This window comes from Trachemys scripta, chromosome 2 (genome assembly GCF_013100865.1).
Source record: "Trachemys scripta elegans isolate TJP31775 chromosome 2, CAS_Tse_1.0, whole genome shotgun sequence".
Taxonomy (NCBI): Eukaryota; Metazoa; Chordata; order Testudines; family Emydidae; genus Trachemys; species Trachemys scripta.
Genome location: NC_048299.1, coordinates 44,562,849 through 44,585,591, shown reverse-complemented (window position 1 = coordinate 44,585,591; position 22,743 = coordinate 44,562,849). Strand labels below are relative to the sequence as shown.

Genomic DNA, 22,743 nt, shown 5'->3' with positions numbered 1-22,743 from the left:
GGGGGCTCGGGGGCTCCGGCGGGGCCAGGCCGGGGGCTCGGGGGCTCGGCCAGGGGCTCGGGGGCTCCGGCGGGGCTGGCACCAGCGGCTCGGGGGCCAGGCCGGCGGTGCCAGGCCGGGCCGGGGGCTCGGGGGCTGGGCTGGGGACCGGCGGTGCGGTGCCGGGGGCCTGGGGGCCGGGCCGGGGGTGGTCGGCCGGGGGCCGGGCCTGGGGGTGGTCGGCTGGGCCCGGGGCCGGCACCCCAGGGCCGGGGCCAGCCTGGTTCGCGCCTCCTCCCCCCACACTCCCCCTTACCTGCTTCAGGCTTCCCGCGACTCAAATGTTCGCGGGAAGCAGGGGAGGGGGCGGAGTTGGGGCGGGGGCCCGTGGAGTGTCCTCCTTTGGTAGGCACAAAATATGGTAACCCTAATGAAGTGCAGTATTCCTCAAATTTCTGTACTACAATTTCATAGTTAGCGTCCTCTGCCTGAGGTAACTGAAGAAGAGCTCTGTGCAGGCTCCAACATTTTGTCTCTTTCACCAACAGAAGTTGTCCAGTAAAAGATAGTACCTCACCCTCCTTGTCTGAGTGAACACACCAAGAACTTCAGAACCAGCTATTTTCAAAAAAGATACCTTCTGCAGTATTGCCAACCTCAAGAGAACAAAAATAATAAGTCAGACTGCTGTAAGAGATCATAAATCATGACACTGGCCAAAAGAACTCATGAGGTTATTAAAAAAATACTATGTTGTTGGGGCTGGGGAGCGGAGTCTGTCCTTTGATTTTGAACTCCCTTTGCCCATCCCCTGTGTATGTGAGATAATTAGTGTTGTCTACTCTCCCAAGTGTATTGGATAAGGTAAATTGGGGTGCTACTGAAGGAGCTGTCACCTCTATATCTTCCTGTCACCTGTCCAGCAATTAATTCTACTGCCAACCCCAATCCCCCTCAGTTCAGCCCCTAATCAGTTCAGCATCCATTCATTTCATGTCTCCAACCCCTCAGTTCTACCCACTGTCAGTTCAACCCCTCCTCAGTTCAGCCTCCCAGCCCACAGTACCCCAGTTCAGTCCCTCCAACTTCACCTAGGGATCTTCATCCCACTCTCCCAGGCCTGGGGGAGCTGCAGCAGAATCCCCTCTCCCCATTCCAGTCCGGGGAGGCAGCTCCAGGGGCCCTTCACCTTTCTCTGCCCCTTGCCAGGCTGGGTGCTACAACAGGGAGAGGAAGGAAAGAGGAGCATGAGCCCCATTAGCCATGCAGCCTCACCCCTTCCACCTGAGGCCCTACCAGGGCTGGCTTTAGCAAGAGCGGGGCCCAATTCCTGGGGGCGTGGCTTGCCACAAGCCCCGCCCCCAGGAATCGGGCTGCGCTCTGGCCGGAGCTCCAGCCGGGGTCGTGGGGCTTGGGTCTGGCCCGGAGCCGCTCAGCCGGGGCTGGGCTGGAGCTGAGCCGGGGGGCCGGGCCCAAGCCAAACCCGAGCCGGACCAGACCTGAGCTGAGCCGGGGGGCCAGACATGGGCCGGACACGGGTCGGACCCGAGCCGGGGGGCCGGGCCCGAGCTGAACCGAGCCGAGCCAAGCCACGGGGGCCGGGCCTGAGTTGAGCCGCGGGGGCCAGGCCGGGCCCGAGCCAAGTTGCGGGGGCGGGGCCCGGCCCGGCCCGAGCCGAGGGAGCCGGGACAGAGCCGAGCTGAGCTGGCCAGGCCGGCGCGCTCGGCCAGAAACGGGGCTGGCGCCCCGGGGCCGGAGCTGCTGGGGCCGGAGGTGCTCGGCCGGGGCCGGACTGGGCTGCGCCGCACCTCCCCGGAGTGCGTCTCATGTCCCCCTCCCACACCTCTGACTCAGCTTACTAGGTGCTGCCTGCCCGCCCCTGCTTCTTTTCAGACTTCCCGGGAACCTCTGATTCGCGGGAAGCAGGGGTGGGGGAGGAGCAGGGGGCGGAGCGTGCAGGGGAGGGGAGGAGGGGGAAGTGAGCTGGGGGCGGGGTGGAGAGCTGTGGCGCGGGGGCCTTCTTAGCGCAGGGCCCAATTCAGCCGAATCGGCCTAAAGCCGTCCCTGGGCCCTGCTTCTACTGCCCCCTCCCATCCGCCAGAGCCCTGAGGACTGCCCTCCCCCCCCGGTGGCCAGAGGAACCCCAGCTGAACTGCCCCCGGCCACTCTAAGCACCACCCCCAGCACCGGGACACCAGCCATCCCCAGCCATGTAATTTTCCAATAAGCTGACCACTTCGGGCTACATCTCTGGCTGGTGCATCAGGGCCCATCCCTATCCTCCCAGCAGGGAGTATATGAGTGAATTGTTTCACCAGGATAAGCTCAGCGACCCGCTTTCCCCCATCTGAGCCTTGGGTTTTAGCCACCACTGGCAAAACTTCCTCAATCTCTGGACTACCATCCAGGGCCAGGCCTCCCCACAGATATTTCTCTGTATGAAAGCAACAGCAATGCATTTCCTCCATGATATCCAAATAATCAAGGATGGCAGCATTGACTCTGGGGTAATGAGCAGTCATTGGGTCAAGCCCCAGGTAGGTGGACTGCACTGGTCCAGTCAGATGGGGGCTAACAAGATGGCCCATGGTTGGAGGCCACTGCACTGCTTCCAGCACCTACTCAGTGATGGTAAGAAATGCCTGAAGGTCATCAACAGGGCCGTTTTCATGACCTTCATTGGGATCAGCCAGTGGGATAGGGTTCAACGTCCAATCTGTTGGACTTCCCATTGCCTTCCAGACATTGGAGAAAGGACAGCATTTGTTGTAGCAAGCATTGCTGCTGGATCTGGTGTTGGTCCACTAGGTCTCCACAACCTTCCAATGGTTGCAGCTGTGTGACAAAAGATTTTGCCTCAGTTCGAATTACCTTAAAATTTAAGGTTTGCAGAAAAACCTTGGGAGAAGGTTTAAAATTGGAAAAAAATTGTAACTTTCTTAATTGGATATAAAAGAGTGGTGGTAGGGTCAGGACTCTTTGGGATACTTAGACTAGTAATTAGTTTTAAGAATCAAGCTTTAATTAAATTGGAATTAGTAGTAGTTTAAATTAGAAAATCCAGTAATGGCAGATATAGGGTGATGAAGTGGAATATTCTATTTCTAAGGCACATAGGAGTCCATTACCTATGATGTAATAATTTCACTTCCTGTGATGCAATGGTAATTTCACTTCCTGTGGGGAATGACTCAGCAAAATCCCATATCGATACATTGCAGCCCATAGGAATACAGGGGGTTTCCAAACAGGAAGTAGCTAGGGTCATCCACAGGTCAACTGAAAACCCCCCATAGGAATATACTGTAGTCCATAGGAATACATGGGACTTCCGGTAAGGAGGAGGAGTTACTGGTCACATGGTACATGTGACTGGGTGTGACTTAGCACAGAGTCAGCAAAAAGCTGGAAGCTGATTGGCTGAGCATAGGTGACAAAATTGTATGTAAGGCGATAGCTAGTAGGCTAATCCCTGTAGTGGGTTCAGGGACCTTGAAGAGAGCAAGAAAGCTGCAGGACACCTAGGAAGAAGGAAACGCTCAATAAGCAACTGCAACAGCATCGGCAAAACCCCGCAAAGCAGAAAGCTACCTGAAGAGGAGCTATTGCAGCCATAGGCGCCAACTTTCCCCGGTGCCAGTGGGTGCTCCCGCCTCAACTCCACCCTTTCCCCGCCTTGCCCCCATTCCAACCCCTTCCCCAAAGTCCCCACCACAAGTCCACCTGCCCCTATTGAACCCCTTCCCCAAATCCCTGCCCCGGCCCCGCCTCTTCCCCAAGCATGCCATGTTCCCCCTCCCAGCACTTGCCGCGCGAATCAGCTGTTTCGCGGCACAAGCGCTGGGAGCCAGGGGGGAAAGCAGGCATGTGGTGCACCCAGGGGAGGAGGCAGAGTGGAGACGAAGGTGAGATGGGACGGGCGGGGGACAGGACGGGGAGCTGCCAGTGGGTGCTAAGCACCCACCAATTTTTCCCTGTGGGTGCTCCAGCCCCGGAGCACCCACAGAGTCGGTGCCTATGATTGCAGCAGCAGCAACTGCAGAATTCCAGGGTTGCCCCGGGCAATAGGTGCTTCTGCTACCCAGCCAGCAGAAGGCCACCACAGCAGCTACCCCAGCAGCTAACAGGCTTCCATCTCTCCTACCTGAGAAGCCTTATCTCAGGAGCAGGCAGCTGCCCAACACAGCTACTACAGCAGGTTCATCACCAATGGAAAACGCTCCTAAATTTGTGACAGAGCCAAAGGATCTTTTTAGACAGTCTCAGCGGGATTTTAAGAAGTCTTTGTAAGTTTAATATTCCTTTTTACCCTTTTATTCCTAGAATATATGGATTTTGCTTGTAAATAAAGCTGGGTGTCTGTGGTCTGAGAGAGAGCTTTTCCTACCCATCTAGTAACCGTCCGGCCAGCGCTTACTCCAGGGGTCGGCAACGTTTGGCACGCGGCTGCCAGAGTAAGCACCCTAGCGGGCCAGGCCAGTTTATTTACCAGCTGACGCGGCAGGTTCGGCCGATCGCGGCCCCCACTGGCCGCAGTTCGCTGTCCCAGGCCAATGGGGGCGGCGGGAAGCCGCGGCCAGCACATCCCTTGGCCCGTGCCGCTTCCCGCCGCCCGCATTGGGCTGGGACGGCGAACCGCGGCGAGTGGGGGCCGCGATCGGCCGAACCTGCCGCGTCAGCAGGTAAATAAACTGGCTTGGCCCGCTAGGGTGCTTACCCTGGCGAGCCGCGTGCCGAACGTTGCCGACCCCTGGCTTACTGGATGTTTAGTTTTAAGTATTTAGTATTGAATATTTGATTGATACATTGCTATGTGTTTATTGTTATCTGGTATATAGTATCAAGTAAACGATTACATTGTTATATTGTTACATGCTATAGAGTTAATTGACATTTTTACCGTGGTGTTGCATCTTTATTTGCTGTGCTGCTTCAGTCCCTTTAACTGTAACCCTTATTATTTCTAGCTCTATTCTTTTTACTGTAAGCACTCATTTCTAAATAAATATTATTTTGTTTTTGAAGATTTGCTGCTTACTTGTCTATTCGTGATTGGAGGGCTGTATCCGTGTCCTTTCAAGGGAAAGCGAGCTAGCTGCAGCTTTCCTTGGCAATTCCTTTGGGGCGAACCACAACCTTGGTTACCAGTTTAGATGGTTATAAAGGAAAGGTTTTAAATTAAAAGAAGTGTTTTAGGCAACATCATTGGTATAGTATAATTGAATACAAATCTTCCGGTAACAGCGGTTGTGCCATCTGCTGCTGTTGTTGGGTACGTAAGTGTTCCAGCAGCTATTGCTGCTCTTGGGTGGCCTGCTGCCAGTTCTCCATAGCCCATTTTAATAATCTATCCAGGTCCATGTTTTTTTGAAGTTGTCTCCTCCCTTAGAGGTGTGGTTTTAGGTGTTTGGGTTTTTGAATCATCACCATTTTGCCTTATACCAGGGGTGATTGCCCACATTCTCCACGAATTGTTGTGAATCTGTCTTCACCAGACCACCCTCTTATGGCACTACATGGGGAGTAGTGCAAGCATGTGGCTCCAATTGCCCACATGACAGCGGGCACGGTGGGGTGTGTCAGTCCAGCAGCACCAGTGCTCTACTATGCAGATGAGTCCTTATGACTGTTTCAGCCCCTCTCAGAAAGAAATATTTTGAGACAAAATCTGGCTTTGTGATCAGAAAGTCACTGAGGTTCAGAGACAGTGATTATTTACTTGCTTGTTTTGTTTTGTTTTTTAAGGGAAGGTGCACCCGTAACCTCTAGAGGAGTGAACACTAGCTCCTGTCATGTGATTGGGTGATAAAAGGTTACACAAGTGCATATCAGGAAATAACGTTTCAGTTTATTGCTAGCTTGCATACCAGGAAATAACATTTCAGTTTGTTGCTAGCTTTCCTGTGTGTGCCAGACCCTTACTGCAACAAGAAGATATTGGTTTTGAAATAATTTCATCTTGTAGCTGGTTAGAAGAAACAACCATTTAACAAATTTTCCTACCTGAATAAACACGTTTCTCCAGCTACTATATGAAGGAGGTTGAATGACAATCTTGGTAAGTGCATTATCAGTTTTTAGCTCTAAGAGGCAAAGAAGATGCATATAACTTAAAATACTTTATGCAACGCTAAACCAGATAATGGCTTATTTTGAATTTGCTCCTTTTTGGTGAAACTATTTTATCAAAATATTAGACAGAAGCTATAGTGGGATAAAAGGTGATATTCTACTCAACCTTTTTTCCTACTGAAAGAGCTATTAGTAGTAGCTGCAGAAGTGAGTATAATGAATAATTCAATGGAACTTCCTAACTGAAAGATACTATGCTACAGTAATGATGTTGCAAACTTGCTATTGCAAAAACAGGAGATTTTTACTTTCAACAGCAAATTATTCACACTCCAGCATTATTTTTGTTATTTTTTAGTTTCATTTCCTGTAATGCTGGTTAGTAAATGAAACTGAGCAGCATTACAGCGAACCTAGAAAATGAAACTTAAACCATCCAGCTTCAGACATCTCTTTCACTATGTATTTTCCAAATAAAGAAATAAACAGTATTTGTTTTTAAATAATTATATTTAAGTGTAATAATAATATAAGCTGCACCTGTATTGCAAAGGTGAATTCTGGTTCGTGAAATGATAACATTCAAATTACTTTTTGGAAATGTATTGGGAGCAACATTTTGTTTCAGAAGGTGAAGGAAATAATCAGTGGGACAGCCATTTCAGATTTGATTCTAATAGGGAGGAATTGGTTACAAATCTGATGTTTGAAGGAAATTTGAGCGAAACGGATCATGAAATGATAGATTCATGATTCTAAGGAAAGGAAGGAGATAGAATAGCACAGCAGACTTTTAACAAACTCACAGTACAGGTAGGTAAGGTCCAGGGGAAGAAAATCTAAGGGGAAAAGGAGTTCAGGAGCTCTCAAGGAGACAATATTAAAGGCACAACAGCAAAGTATCCCAGTGAAAAGGAAAGATAGGAAAAATAGTATGAGGCCACTATGGATCCAATATGAGCTCTTCAATGACCTGAAAATCAAAAAAGAAGCCTGCAAAAAGTGGAAACGTGGACAAATTACTAAGGATAAATACAAAAGAACAGCACAAGCATGTAGGGACAAAATCAGAAAGGCTAAGACACAGAATGAGTTACACCTAGCAAGAGACATAAAAGGCAATAAGAAGAAGTTCTATAAATCACTAGGAGCAAGAGAAAGACAAAGAACAATGTAGGTCCACTGCTTCGTGGGGAAGGAAAGCTAATAACTGATGACATCAAGAAGGCTGAGGAGCCTAATGCCTATTTTGCTTCTGTCTTCACTCAAAAGGTTAACTGTGACCAGACACTTAATACAATTGATATTAACAGCAGGGTAAAAGGGATGCAAGTCAAAATAGGACAAGAACAGGTTTACAAATATTTAGATAAGTTAAATGCATTCAAGTTAGCAGGGCCTGATGAAATTCATCGTAAGGAACTTAAAGAACTAGCTGAAGCCATCTTGGAACCATTAGCAATAACTCATGAAGTACAAGTGAGGACCCAGAGGACTGGAGAAGGACAAACACAGAACATATCTTTGAAAAGGAGAACAAAGAGGACCTGAGGAACAGTAGCCCATTCAGTCTAACTTTGATACCTGGGAAGATACTGGAACAAATTATTAAACAAACAATTTGTAAGTACTTAGAAGATGACAGAGTTATAAGTAACAGCCAAAAGGGATTTATCAAGAACAAATCGTGCCAAACCAACCTAATATCCTTCTTTGACACAGTTACAGGCCTATTGGATGGGGGGGGGAAGCTGTAATTGTGAGATATCTTGATTTTAGTAAGGCTTTTGACACAGTCCCATGTGACATTTTCATAAGCAAAATAGGGAAATTTGGTTTAAATGAAATTACTATAAGGTGGGCGCAAAACTGGTTCAAAGACGGTATTCAAAGAGTAGTTATCAATGGTGTGCTGTCAAACTGAGGGACATATCTAATTGGGTCCAGCTGGGGACTCTCCTGTATCTGGTACTATTCAATATGTTCATTAATGACCTGGATAATGGAGTTGGGAGTATGCTTATAAAATCGGCAGGTGACAAGCTGGGAGGGGTTGCAAGCAGTTTGGAAAACAGGATTAGAATTCAAAAGGACCTTGACAAATTGCAGAACTGGTCTGAAATCAACAAGATGAAATTAAATAAAGACAAGTTCAAAGTGCTTCACTTAGGAAGGAAAAATCAAATGTACAACTAACAAAATTGTGAATAACTGGCTAGCGATAGTACTGCTGAAAAGGATCTGGGGGTTATAGTGTATCACAAATTGAATACGAGTCAATGATGTGATGTAGTTATAGAAAAGGCTAATATTCTGTGATGTATTAACAGGAGTGTCATATGTAAGACACAGGAGGTAATTGGCCCACTCTACCTGGCATTGGTGAGGCCTCAGCTGGAGTACTGTGACCAGTTCTAGGTAGCACTTTAAGAAAGATATATTCCTATCTTATAGAACTGGAAGGGACCTTGAAAGGTCAGCAAGTCCAGTCCCCTGCCTTTACTAGCAGGACCAAGTACTGTCACCTGACAGATTTTTCCCCCCCCGATACCTAAATGACCCCCTCAAGGATTGAGCTTACAACCTTGGGTTTAAGTAAGCCAATACTCAAACCACTGAGCTATCCCTTCACTGTGGACAAATTGAAGAGAGTCCAGAGGAGAGCAAGAAAAATGATAAAAGGTTTAGAAAACCTGACCTATGAGGAAAGGTTAAAAAAAATTGGGAATGTTGAGTAAAGAAGATTGGGGGAGACTTGATAACAGTCTTCAAATATGGCAAGGGCTTTATAATGAGGATAGTGTTCAATTGTTCTCATTGTCCACCAAAGATAGGACAAGAAGTAATTGGCTTAATCCACAGAAAGGGAGATTTAGGTTAGATGTTAGGAATAGCTATCTATCTACAGGGATACTTAAGCACTGGAATAGGCTTCCAAGGGAGGATGTGGAATCCCCATCACTGGAGTTCTTTAAGAACATGTTATACAAATACCTGTCAGGGATGGTCTAGGTATACTTGGTCCTGCCTCAGTTCAGGTGGCCAGACTAGATGACCTCTCGAGGTCCCTTCCACCCCTACATTTCTCTGATTCTAACTTTCTAGGCTGAAAATAGTCTCCCTGCCACTATGTGTTTTTCCATTTTAATGTCCTTTACAAGAATTTCAGTTTTATGTCTGTGATGATAAAATAAACTTGATAATAAAGCAACTTAAGTCCTGAGGAGTGAAAAGAAAACAAGCAAACTTGTTTTTAGAGAATGCTCTTTATAAAATAAGTGCTATACTTTTAGTATTGTTAATAATCAATTATATAGCATCATAGGTTTACAAGATATTTTACTAACATAGAGGTTGATTTTGTCCCTTCACCTCATGTAATGTGAAAAGAGTGGCGCCAGGTCAGATGGATCTGTGCAAAGGATAAGAGATGCGGAAGCAATGGCTCCATGGCATGCTTGCCACCTGTCCCCAAGCCCATAAAACCTGGACTGGAGCCAGAAGAGTGGCTTCATTCTATGGCATGCCATGCACTTCTCCAGTCCTTGAAGCAGTAAGTCCCAGAATCGTGCCTGTACTTGTATCTATGGAGTGGTGGAGATAGGCAGCCTGAGAAATTATGCTGCTAGGGAAGCTTAGATAATATATTGTTCCTTTTATTTTAGCATGCAGGAATTCTCTTCACTGAAAAAGACTAAGAAGAAAACTCTTCATTCAGAAGAATTCCATTATGGGGAAAAAAAGGTACATTGAGCTGACTGGTGCCACTGATTTAGCAGCCGTAGCTGCAAATGATTCGATCAGGGAGTAATAATTTAGTACAAATAGCCCAAGATTCCCCTGAGCTCAGTGAAGGAAAGAGGGTAATGTGGAAATTCAGTTTGGTCACAGCTACTTGGCCACAGAGCAAGGCACACTGGAAAGCTGTAGAAAGTTTAAAATATGTTTAAATTAGGTGATTGTTTGTCTCCTTCTCCCACTAGTGATCTATGCCTTTTTCAATTTCTTCTGGCTATCTTTCCAGCATTAATCTCTGCTCTAGTGCTGCCACCTCCCTCTGTCATGCCTTTTCATATTGGAATTAACTGGAGCTGATCCCAACCCAAATCTCATCTCCAGTAGATTCAGATCCAAAGTTTACAATTCAGGCCCCATTTCTAAAAATAACAGACAAAATATTGAAGAAAAATGTAAGAAAAATTCTCTTTTCTCCTGTTTACTCTACAGTGCGTACGAACGTACAAACCATCTGGTCTATAATTGACATAACTATACAAAATGGTCACGAAAGTGTGATCCATATGCTTATCTCTCTCTGTCTGACAGAGGGCAATATGCCATAGACAAAGCATTTCATCTCCAGACAAAGCAGAATGCGCAGAAACTTACAAAATTTGATAGTGAAATTTGGATCCTAGTTTGATATAATAGCACTTGGTAGCATCAGTTAAAGAATAAAGCAAGAAATATCAACATCAAAATCTGTAGTCTTTGTTGGCTGAGAATTACGATCGCATGTCATAGGATGTCACAGTTTTTCCATCCCAACCCACCCATCGGTGGCTGAATGTGGAATAGCCACCACTGTGCCTTAGTTTCCCTTGTGTTTTTCAGCCTATTCCAGCTGTAACAGTGGCCTGACCCTCTGGCCAAGACACATTCAAGAGTTTAATCCTTCTAGGGCCACAAGTCCAACAAAAATATGTAGACAACTAAACCTTCAGCCCCAGTCGATCTCAGCTGGCCACGCTTTCCCTCGCAGGCAAGGGTCAGCTATAATGAAATGTCCTCACATTGGTCCACAGGCTCCTGTTCTTCATTTCACTCCACCGCACAGTCTAGGGCTGTCATAGTTATCCACCTTCCCAAGGGTTCAGGCAAGCCATCATCCCCCAGCAGTGTTTCATTAGCAAAGAGTGATGCTGAATGCAGGTTAAGTTGAACAAGTGGAACTCTATGAAATCCTGTGCACTGCTCTGTCCATATGGTTGTGTTGCTTCCAGACCAGTTCCTCATATTGCCTGTTTCCCTCAGTAACAGTCCCTCCAGGAAGCCTGGGCCCTATGACTCCAATTCTACTGATCATACAACATCTTCCATACTTTACAGATATTTTAATATAAACATTAAAAACAAATTATTGACACCCAGATCCTCACCCTGTATCCCTTCGGCCAGAGGTTGCTAGAACATAGCCGAGTTGGAGTCTTGCCTTTACCACAGATTCAGCTGATTGCATAGTCTTTGAGATAGTTGGGTCTGCTCAACAGGTGACCACACTGGGAGTGACCTCTTTCTGTCTCCATATCACCTGTCTCCAAGTCTAGCAAACTCTTACTCTGTGGAGTCTTCTCCCTCCTTGTGGGATTGACTTCCAAATGGTTCTCCATCTCTGCATCCTGTGATGATCTCTGTAGCTCTGTATGCCTTCTCTAGGTGTGGTGTCTGCTGGCTCATAAGTGTCTCCTATTCCTTTGGATCTCTTGTCCCTCTTGCATGTCCCTCTTGCATAGTCATTTTGCCACTGCACTCCTCATAACTCCTTTAGTCCCCTCTTTCTGGTGTCTCTCTAATGGCTGGATCCTCACAGGAGTGACGGTCTCCAGCTGACATATGGGTTCTGTTACTGCAGCCAGGTGTGAAGAGAACATGGACAGATAATTTATCATTCCTATGAAGTGATGTACTCTTTTCACATCCACTGAAGCTGGCATGTCTCTGACTGCCTTGATCTTGCTGGGATCTGCTTACTGCTTTCAGTTCCTCTGATGTGAGCAGATGTCCAATGTATGTCACCAAATATTGTTTGAGTTGCAATTTTTCTGGGCTGAGTTTTACATTCTTGTACCTGCATTCAGGGTGGATTTGATTTAAATCACTAGTCAGGAAGACTCGATTTAACCATGGATTTCTAGATAAAAGTGCATTTTTGTTAGTTGTTATAACCTTAATACATATTCTTCACAACTCAGAGATAGATGTAGGTTTCATTTTTAGAAGGTACACACTATACATTTTTAAGGGATTTATTTTGAAAACTTTTCAGATTAGTTTTACAGCTATATCAGAAAATGAATGATTGTTTGGTTATTTCATTTACCAAAGTAATTAAAGCAGATATTTATGAAATCACTGGGAGGTGAATTATCTCCAATTCAACAGGTTAATCATTAATATTTGGAGGATTTTCTTGCCATGCTGTATTAGGAGATGAACATCATCAGACATTTAAATTGTTTTATTTAACTAAAAAACAACGTTATGTATTCTGGATTTTTTTTTTACAGCAAACATATATTTTAACAAAACAAGCATATGAATTTTTGAATTTAGTTAAACATTCAAGTTTTTTTAAATCAGCTTTGTTTTTGTTAAAAAAATATTAACTAAAATAATTAAATTGAATATTAAAAAAAAATTAAATTGACTACGTCAGCCAGGTCAACATGAGAAACTTAAAATATTGGCTTCTGCAGCTAACTCAGTCGTCTTCGCCTTCATTTTCCTGTTTGTTCATAATCTGGAAAAGAAAAACTAGCTTTCCTGCTTTTTCAGGGCCCAAACGATTTCTCAATTTGGAATGAATTAGTCCAAAAGAAGAAAATATTCTTCTACACCGGCAGAAGAAGCTACTGCTGTTAAAAGTGAGATTATCACTTCAACAGTCTCTGAATCCAAGTGCTTAAGTGAATTCCACCAGTTCACTGGTGTGACTTTCTTTAAAACATCATCAGCAAACATATATTTCTTGAATGGTTCTTATTCCCAAACTGGGTCTCTTTTACGGCCTGCTGCCATTATAAATTTTCTCTCCTAGTGGGAGAATGATATGGTAGATCTCAAATCAATGAAGGCTACACTCAGAAAGACCTCAAGACTTCTGGAATATGCTGCTCAAACAGTTTCACTTTTGTTTCTACTGCTTGTCCCTCCCTTCTCACATTTATCTCCAGACTTCTCCTTGTCCAGATCTATTCCACCCACAACAATCTTCTATTCATTGAACTTTTTAAAACTTTGCACTTTTAGAGAGAGGTAAGGGATTGACTCTGTGTACACAAATTTGCAGAGGGGCAATAGAGTTGAGGTCTGTTATTTCTCACCTCTATATATTATTTATTTATTTATTTATTTAAAAACATTTTTGTTGTTAACAAGCATGGTATCTCTGGAGACACAAATCCATAGTTTGAGAATTGCAAAACTAAGCATCTCTGATAGTATCTTCTAGACTGAGCACTGAGTCCATTGGGTAGATAGAAAGATTAACCTAAATAATCTATACAGAAGCCCCTGGAACCCCATAAAATTGAGTCCCTAATCCATGAACTACTGGAACGCATTTACAAAACTTTTCTTAAACATTACTTGAATAAACTGTCTCATGCTATAGAATTAGAATTTATAATCCCAATTCCATGATGAGATATCTTTGAACTATAATGTATCTTAATTAAAACTATGTTTTTTCCTCAAAAAGCATTTTATCAAAATAATCCGATTTAAATAAAAAAAATCATTGATTTTTATCCACCCTGCCTGCATTGCTGTAAAAATGTTTATAGGTTTCTGTTATGATCTTGTTCATCTTCTGTATCATTGCTTTTTTCACCTACAATGAGGATATCATCTGCAATTATTTTCACCCCAGGCAGTTCTTCAAGCACTTAGGTGAGTCTTCTCTGCAACACCTCTGCAGATGGTATTGCAGAGGTTATCAGCATGCTGGACTCTTTACCCTGGTTTTTGTGCCAAAACCCATTCCTCACATTACAGACTATAAAGATTCCGACTTTGGAGAGTTCTGGTAAGATGTCATCAATTGTGGGCAGTGGATAGTGGCATCTTTTCAATGCCTGATGCAGTGACTTGGGTTCTATGCAGATGCCTAATTTGCCTGATGGCTTCTTTACCACAACCATGCTGTTTATCCAAGCTGTACTGGTCTCTAAATGTGCTACGATACCCCTGCTCTGCAGACTTTCCAGTTCCTTGCATAATGGAATTCATAGTGCCACTGGAATTTTCCTTTGTGGTAAGCACACAGGTTCCACATGGGCCTTCTGACTCCAGTTCCACTGATCATGATACAAGCAGCTCCTGGTCTTCTCTCAGGCTCACCTCAGGAACAGACTGTCTGCTTCCTGCCTTTCCAGACTCTTTGGCCTTCTATCAGGCCCCTTTCCAAAGACAGGGAACTTACTACAGCTTCTCCTCTGGCCCCCCTCTCCCCAATTGTCCTTCTCTCTCTCCTCTTTTATATCCATCCCCTTTACCTGACTATACCCTTCCCATTAGTGAGGTTACTACCACCCTCAGACAGCCCATCACTTACTGTCTTCAATGTTTAAGCATCGGCAGCTTTGCAATGGAAAGCTCTATCAGAAAGCGTAAATTAGGATTAACTCTATAGAAGTGAAGTGAGTACAACACAGTAAAACCAGTGTAAATGAGATCAGACCCACTTTCTTTAGGTATTCCCAGTCTCTTTGCTTTGTTATTCGTTTTTATTTTATTTTACTTAATGTTTTGCTTGTGAAAGGTGCTGGATAGACATGAATGAAAACTAAAACTTTAGCTTATCTAAAGAATACCTAAAGCAATGGTGTCCAGCAACCTGTGCCCCTCAAGGCTCTAAATTTTGTCCCTCCGGGGTGACTGTGTTAAGAAGAAAACTTGTATTTGATTGTGAATTGAATTATGCCCATCCCTCAAACTGCAGTCTGTGGTTTCTAAACTTAAGTGTTTGAATCAGCCCTGTCACTACACTGAGGAGGTAGGAGGTGCTACCTTTCCAAATGCAGCCCACCACTTCCTCCACAATCCCAGGAGATGTTCTGCTAGGAGCTGTCCCCTCCCTATTGCAGCTCCCTATTACAGCTATATCTAGCATAATGAGGTCCAAAAAATTACCTCGTGTGGGGTGCTGCACATTTTGCATAAGAAAATTATCATCTGTAATGTTTAGAAATTCTAATGTTGTTTTGCCACTGGCTGTAATGAGACCTCCACCATGTATCCGAAATTGAAGTCCCCTGTGATAACGCAATTTTTTCTTTCCACAAATTACAGACAGCAACTTAAAGAACTACTCACCCTGTTCTCTATTTTGATGCAGTGGTCTGTAACAAAGACTAGGAAGCACCCTTCTTGGGCTTTGTTAGTTAGTACATTGATTCATATGCATTCGGGATCCTGATGTTCTGATTTATCAATGACTCTAAAGCAGATAATGGTGTTGATAATGTAGAGTGCCATCCCCAGCCTCTTTGAGTCGCTCTATCCTTCCTAAATAGGTTGTAACCAGTGATTTTAACATTCCAGTTATGCAGATCATCCCACCAGGCTTCAGTAATGCCAATTATAACAAAATTCTTCTCATCGGTGAGAATTTTCCAATTCCTCTTGTGTAGGAGGAAAGTGTAGCTTTGAATGCTCCATTGCCTATTTTGCTGCTGGGTTGTGGAAGCCCGAGGAAGAGCAGGTGACAGGATTTAAACTGGCTCTTACTGTGCCTAGAAGAGTGCCTAGCAAAGGGTGGCTCTTCTCTCCCACACAGCCAACCAGGGCAACCTAGGAAGAGGAAGAGAATCTGAGACCAAACTATCAGTTATAACTACTTGATTCTCTGGCAGAGGGCTGCTCTGACCTGAACCAGCTGCTTCTGATCCTCAAGGGATTAAAGAGCACAGCACGTCTCAGCCATTTCTTCTCACCATCTGACAAGTCTTTCCTCACTCTGAAACACATCCTGCACCTGCAATTGTGGTGAGACTATAATAGGAGATAGCTATGTTGACTCTATACCTATTGGAGGATTCCCCAGCAGGGGACTTATGAGTGTTTTGTGATCCCTTTGCACTGTCTGTATGGTGCAAAAGGAGTGGAACAGAGGAGAATATTTGTCTTAAACTATTGATTGTGGGCTCTTATTTTTTAAATAATGAATTTGGCCTTCGGGCCGAAAAGGTTGGACACCACTGAACTAAGCACTGGGAGAGGAGTACAGGACTCCCCAAACCACCTCACCAGTGGTTTGCCTGCTGAGACTACAAACATAATACCAATTCTATCCAATTGTGACAATGGAGTTTGTGGTATGAACATCTGTTGACCAACAAAGGGACCAAAGCTTCCAACTCATTTGATATAGGCCACCATATGGCTATCAGAGACTCACAAATGTTGTTTATTATTGACCTTAATTTAATTTAAACCGGGGACTGCAAAGTGAAATATCTTAATTTTTTTTGCAATAATACTAAAGCTAATCTGTTTGACATATGTAGTGCCTTAAACTCTATAGAAGAGCAAGGCATTATTATTATCTTCTCCATGTAGACTAAGTGTTTCTTTATATTATATTTCAGATACTATTAATGAAGGAATTTGATGGAATATGATTTTAAAGAGCTTTTAAAAACTAATATACTGTAATAGATAACAGTTTTGGTTATCTTCTCTTTTTTTTTTCAAGGGCTAAAGTTAAAAACCTTGCGAAGAGTGAGCAACCAAATCTGTCTCCAAATATTGATGACTGGACAAAAGAACAAGTAAAACACTGGGTAACTGAAGAACTTAAGATTGACCAGAAATATGGTGAAATCTTGTTTAGCCAAGATGTGACAGGTTCAGCCTTGAAGCTGTTTACTAAAGAACATTTTACAGATATAGGCATAACGTATGGCCCAGCTCTTCAAATTATGAATGCATTGAAATGTAACTTTCTAGTTGAAAGCACAGCTCAGACAGTTAGACAAGAAGATAGTGAAAAGACTCATGATGAAAAATATTTAATGGAGAAGGAAGATGGAGGAAGTGCAAAGCAAGATGAAAAAAATAAAGGAAACTCAAAGTCAGCAGATGCCAGTGAGTCACAAGAACTTAGATTATCTGAATGCACAAAGTCTATAGAGTCTATGCTCACAGATAGAACAGAAAATAAGTTAGGTGAAGCAGAAGATAAATCAAAGAAATTACTGGAAAATAATCAACATCCAACCAGACAAAACTGTTTGCCATATCCTTTTGATGAGTTTCATGATAGTCGTCGTTATATACAGCACTATATTCTTAATGTCCCTGAAACAGGGCCACTGAATCTCATTGAGCCAGCACATGAGTTCAAACTGTTCACAAACACGGAGAAAGCAACAGAAGAGGATATTAAGCTGAAATTTAGCAATGAAACCTTTAGATTTGCTGCTGCATGTATGAATTCCCGCACTAATGGTACTATTCATTTTGGAGTAAGCAACCAGCCACACGGGGAAATTATAGGAGTGAAACTAAGCAGTAAAGATGAATTTATTGACTATTTTAATGAAAAAATTGAAAAGTACTTTGATCAAAGTTTTGTCCGTATTGCAAAAGACTGCATTAGGGCACCTAGATTTGTGGAAGTATTATTGCAAAATAACACTCCATCAAATACATTTGTCATTGAAGTAGATGTAGTTCCAAAACACTCTATATGTCAAACAAAATATTTCCATATAAATAATTACAATTTTAAGACCAAAACTTGGGAACAGTCTTTATTTATACGGGATGGACCCAGCTCTAAAAACATTTTTAATAATCCAAAAGAACTCCAGTCATTTAAGTCCAAGATTACATCTGCAGCAGATCGTCGAAAAGCAGCAGAGGAAGAACACAGAGAAAAACGAAAGAAGAAAGAGAATGAGGGTCGAAAGCTGATTAGCCTACTCACAGGTAACAGGGACTTGCTGGATAATTCCTATTATGACTGGTATATATTAGTAACAAACAAGTGCCATCCTCTTCAAACACAGCATTTAGATTTTTTGCAGGAAGTAAAATGGTTTGCTGTGCTGGAGTATGATTCTGAGTCAGAAAAGAACGGGGTGGCCAAAAAATACAGAGAAAAACGAGGTGCAAACCTTCATTTTCCAAATCAGTATCAAATGAAAGGGGAAACAATTTCTGTAATAATTGAAGATCTGAATCTCTATCACCAGCCCAGCTGGATTTTCTGCAATGGCAGATCAGATCTTAATGATGAAAAATATCAACCTTTAGATCCCAGTTTGTGGCAACAAAAGAGGGCTGCTGAAGTCAGGAAATTGATTTCATTTCTTTCACATCCGGATGTACTGCAAAGAGGAAAGTTTCTAGTAGTGTTTCTTTTGCTCTCCAAAGTGGAAGATCCAGGGGATCCCCTTATTGAAACATTCTGCACATTTTACCAAGATCTGGGAGGGCTTGGAGACATGCTCTGCATTTGTATTGGTTCACAAACATTCCAAATATGGAAAGATCTTCTGCAAGCTAGATCCATTAATCAAGATGAACTTACTGAGAGATGCGTTGCTAATTTAAACCTTCAAACAGTGAACGGTACTATCCTTAAATTGAAATCTGTGACACAGTCTTCTCAGAGGCTTTTACCATGTAATGGTTCTTCTACTGTTCTTCTAAAGAAGGAAGAAGACTTCATGACAGCATTGGAAATACTTTGTGAAAATGAATGCAAAGATACAGAGATAGAAAAGGATAAAGCTCAATTTTCTGAATTCAGAAAATCTCAAGAAGAGCATTTTTACCGGGGTGGCAAAGTGTCATGGTGGAATTTTTATTTCTCTTCTGAAAACTATTCTTCCCCCTTTATCAAGAGGGACAGTTATGAAAAACTTGAAGAGTTGATTCAATCTTCATCCCAGTCCTCTACACAAAAACCATCAAAAGTTATCAATCTTTATCACTCTCCAGGCTGCGGTGGAACTACTTTAGCTATGCATGTTCTCTGGGAGCTAAGGAAGAAATTCAGATGTGCCGTTCTGAAAAATAAAACTGTTGATTTTGCAGAAATCGGAACACAGTTAACAACTTTAATCACCTACGGCGCAACCAACCAAGAAGATTACTTGCCAGTATTACTTCTTGTAGATGATTTTGAAGAGCAAGAAAATGTCTACCTTCTGCAGCATGAAATTCAGACAGCTATAGTAGGAAAATGCATTAGCTATGAAAACCCTGTAGTGATCATTATAAATTGTATGAGATCTCAGAATCCTGTGGAAAGCTCAAAGAGCAGTCAATCAGACAGCATTAATCTAAAACATGAACTTTCTTTCAAAGAGCAACGGGCTTTTGAGAAGAAGCTGGAAGAAATTAAACAGCAGCATCAGCACCCTGAAGATTTCTATTCATTTATGATTATGAAAGAACAATTTAATCCAGAGTATATAAAAAATGTGGTCAAGAACACACTGAAAGGTTTGGACATTAACAGCAAACAAGGACAACTTATTTCCTTCCTGGCAATATTAAACTCTTACGTTACGGAGTCCAGTATCTCAGTATCGCAATGTGAAGATTTCTTTGGAATAATCAGTAAATATTGGGGTAAAGAAAGTTTAGAAGACAAGATGGGAATTTGTTCTAATATTCTAATACAGAGTCAGGTGCAAGAACATGGATCATACAAAGGAGTGCGTATCATTCACCCACTGATCGCTAATTGCTGTCTAGAAGAATTTAACCTAACCTATAGGTTAACTAAAAGTGCAATAACACTGCAATTGTTAAAACAGAATTTATTTTATGATTCTGGCTTAGGAAGAAGCAAACTTCTAGATGATGTGCAAAGTATGCTACTTACCAGACAACGTAAAGAACATGGAGATGACGCAGACACATTGTTTTCCCCATTAATTGAAAAAATACAGAAGGAAGAAGGTAGTGCTGAAGTTGAAAGCGTGTTACGTGAAGGAGCCATTCGATTTAGCCAAAACCCATTCATTTGCCAAGCCTTAGCAAGACACTTCTACATTATAGACAAGAATTTTGGGTCTGCACTGGAGTGGGCCAAAAAAGCCAAAAAAAAAGCTCCTAACAATTCATATATATCAGATACTTTAGGCCAAGTTTTTAAAAGTCAGGTAAAAAATTGGGTGGATGAAAATGCAAAAAGGAAGGTCATAACTGCTGAAGACCTGAAACGTTTGCTAGAGCTTGCTAAGTGTGCTTCAGAGGCTTTTAAAGAATCCCAGCAACAGAATGAAAGTACAGACAATGTAAGAGAAGCTTTGCAGCACCAAAAGTCTAAACGGAGGTATGATACTTATAATACAGCTGGTTATTTGGGGGAGATAGAAACTGGACTGTACACTATAGATATTCTTGGGTGTACTCCTCTTTTCAACAAAAAAAATACATTGTCCCAAGAAGATATGCTACAATATTTGTCAGGAAAGCATGCCATCCCAACAGCAACTAGTGACACTGAAAGTGAAGAATATAAGTTTGCACTTGACTATTACTGTGGTTATTTATCTAATTTGCGCTCAAGTTTGAAGGAGGCATTTGAGTTTTTTGAGAACTACTTTGTCCTTCTGAAACCAAGAAATATTGAAAAAGAAAGTGTGGAGTTCAAAATACGTAAGAGGGTTCGAGAATGTTTCAACAAATATGCAGAAATATTTTGCCACTTGGATCCTGAGATATCGGGGGACAATCCAATGAGTTCAAAACTCAGTTTGCCTCGGCAGGAGGATCACTGCAGGAGAAGTTTGGAGGCTTCCAAAGCAGACAGGTTTTCTGGGCTTTTGGAGTACCTCAACAGTCATGAAAAAGCTGAAAGCAAAATGGAAGACATAGTGAATAAATACACATTTTTGATTGAAAAAGGCACACAGGGACCCCTGTTGAGGGAGAAGCAGAATTTCATTTTGGCAAACATTGTTCTCAGTTGTATTAAACCTAAATCCAGGAAGATATGTGCTCTTCATGAATTGAAAGCACAGCTTAGAAAAATCCTACAGCTATTAGGTCTAGAGCATCGATTTTCAGAACCTTACTTCTTAGCCTCTTTATTATTCTGGCCAGAGAATCAAAAACAATTAGATCAGGATTCCAGACAAATGGAAAAGTATGTCACAGCACTGAAGAAGTCTTTTAGAGGGCAATACAGACAAATGTGTCGTTCCAAGCAGCCTGTTGCTCATTTCTATCTTGGGAATAGTAGAGGTCTGAATAGGCTTGTTCATAAAGGAAAAATAGATCAGTTTTTCAGTCCACTCCAAGTACATGACTTGCATTCCCTGTGGCAGAAAGGATGCATATGGGAAGAAAAGGATGTCCGAGATCTATTGCTTCGTCTACATGGCAAGGTCGAAAATGATCTTGTCTATGTGGACTATGGAATTGATGAAAAAATCAGTATACCAGTGCGACCTGCTTTCTTAGGCCAGCTCAGAAGTGGCAAAAGCATAGAAAGAGTGTCTTTCTATCTGGGATTTTCCATGGATGGTCCAATAGCATATGACATAAAAATGATTTAAGAGTTTGAATAATTAAAGTATTAGATGCTCTAATGCGGGAAGGGATAGCTCAGTGGTTTGAGTATTAGCTTACTAAACCCAGGGTTGTGAGCTCAATCCTTGAGGGAGCCATTAGGGAGCTGGGCTAAAAATCTGTCTAGAATTGGTCCTGCTTTGAGCAGGGGGTTGGACTAGATGACTTCCTGAGGTCCCTTCCAACCCTGATAATCTATGATTCTACATCCATGGAGCCTTTTAGATACATTTTTTAGCCTTAACACTTCTTTATTCATAGCTTCAGAAGTAAGCATCTGGATTTCTGTGCAATTCCCTCTTCTATTCCTCCAGCCTCATCACATTTAGTGAAGAGCTCTCTAACTCCTCTCCTACTTTTCCAGATATGAGCAGTGTGGTATGATATGCAGACATGCTAATGCAAAGCAAGATTCTTGAATGGCTGATGCGAAGAAAGATATTATTCAGCCTGGAAAGAACTTTGCAGACAAAATGACCCCAACATGGTTTGTTTTTAAAATGCCATGATGGCTATAAAGCCCAGTCATCTTCTGCTATATACACTCCCTCCTATGCTCCCAGCTGTTTTTTTTTTTTATTATTTTTACTATTTTCCTAGAAACATTAGGTCACCAAGCTGATACTCCTATACACATTGAATGTGCATAGAACATTGATCTATTAGGGTCTGATTCTCCATTGCCTTTACCTTATATAGTAATTTACCTTGTATGTTGTGGGTGTAAAATGCTACCAAATCAAATGGAAGCATTTTACACCAGCTTTGCACAAGAGTAAATGACTATACAAGGTGCAAGGCAGGGGAGATCAGGCCTTCAGGTAGCTAAGAAAATAACCTTTTGATCTACAGCAAAATATATCTATAACAACTGTATTCTGACATACTCATGTTTTAGATAAACAATAACTGTAATATATTTACTCCAGGAGAAAGCAAGCATTCCCCTTCCTCTTCTGCTGAGATATTTGGAAATAAAGTTAGGTCTATAGTACAAAGCAAGGATGGAAATATTTTCTGTTTTGACTTACAAGGCACTGAATGAAAGAACATCACTATTTCTGGTCCATTTTAAATTGATCTGAGTTAAAAATGTCAAAAGTGCCTAAGTCCCATTTTCAAAAGGGACTTAGGCACTTAGGAGTTTGAAAATAGAATTTAAGCTCCTAAATCACTTAAGAAATTTTGAAATTTTACCCCTTGTCACATATGTTTCTAGGTCTAAAGGTTTACCTCCTCTGGTATCAGAGGGGTAGCCATGTTAGTCTGAATCTGTAAAAAGCAACAGAGGGTCCTGTGGCACCTTAGAGACTAACAGAAGTATTGGGAGCATAAGCTTTCGTGGGTAAGAACCTCACTTCTTCAGATGCAAGA

The 22,743-nt window shown here is 42.6% G+C and overlaps 1 protein-coding gene across 1 annotated transcript; it reads left to right on the top strand.

The window, feature by feature from the left end:
• The first annotated feature begins 5,857 nt into the window (after nt 1-5,857).
• On the top strand, nt 5,858-22,606 carry LOC117872217 (sterile alpha motif domain-containing protein 9-like). The gene is made up of 3 exons (XM_034760444.1): nt 5,858-6,037; nt 9,717-9,795; nt 16,529-22,606. Exons 2-3 carry the CDS (start codon nt 9,782-9,784, stop codon nt 21,354-21,356), a joined length of 4,842 nt encoding a protein of 1,613 aa, XP_034616335.1. The 5' UTR covers nt 5,858-6,037; nt 9,717-9,781; the 3' UTR covers nt 21,357-22,606.
• The last annotated feature ends 137 nt before the right edge of the window (nt 22,607-22,743 follow it).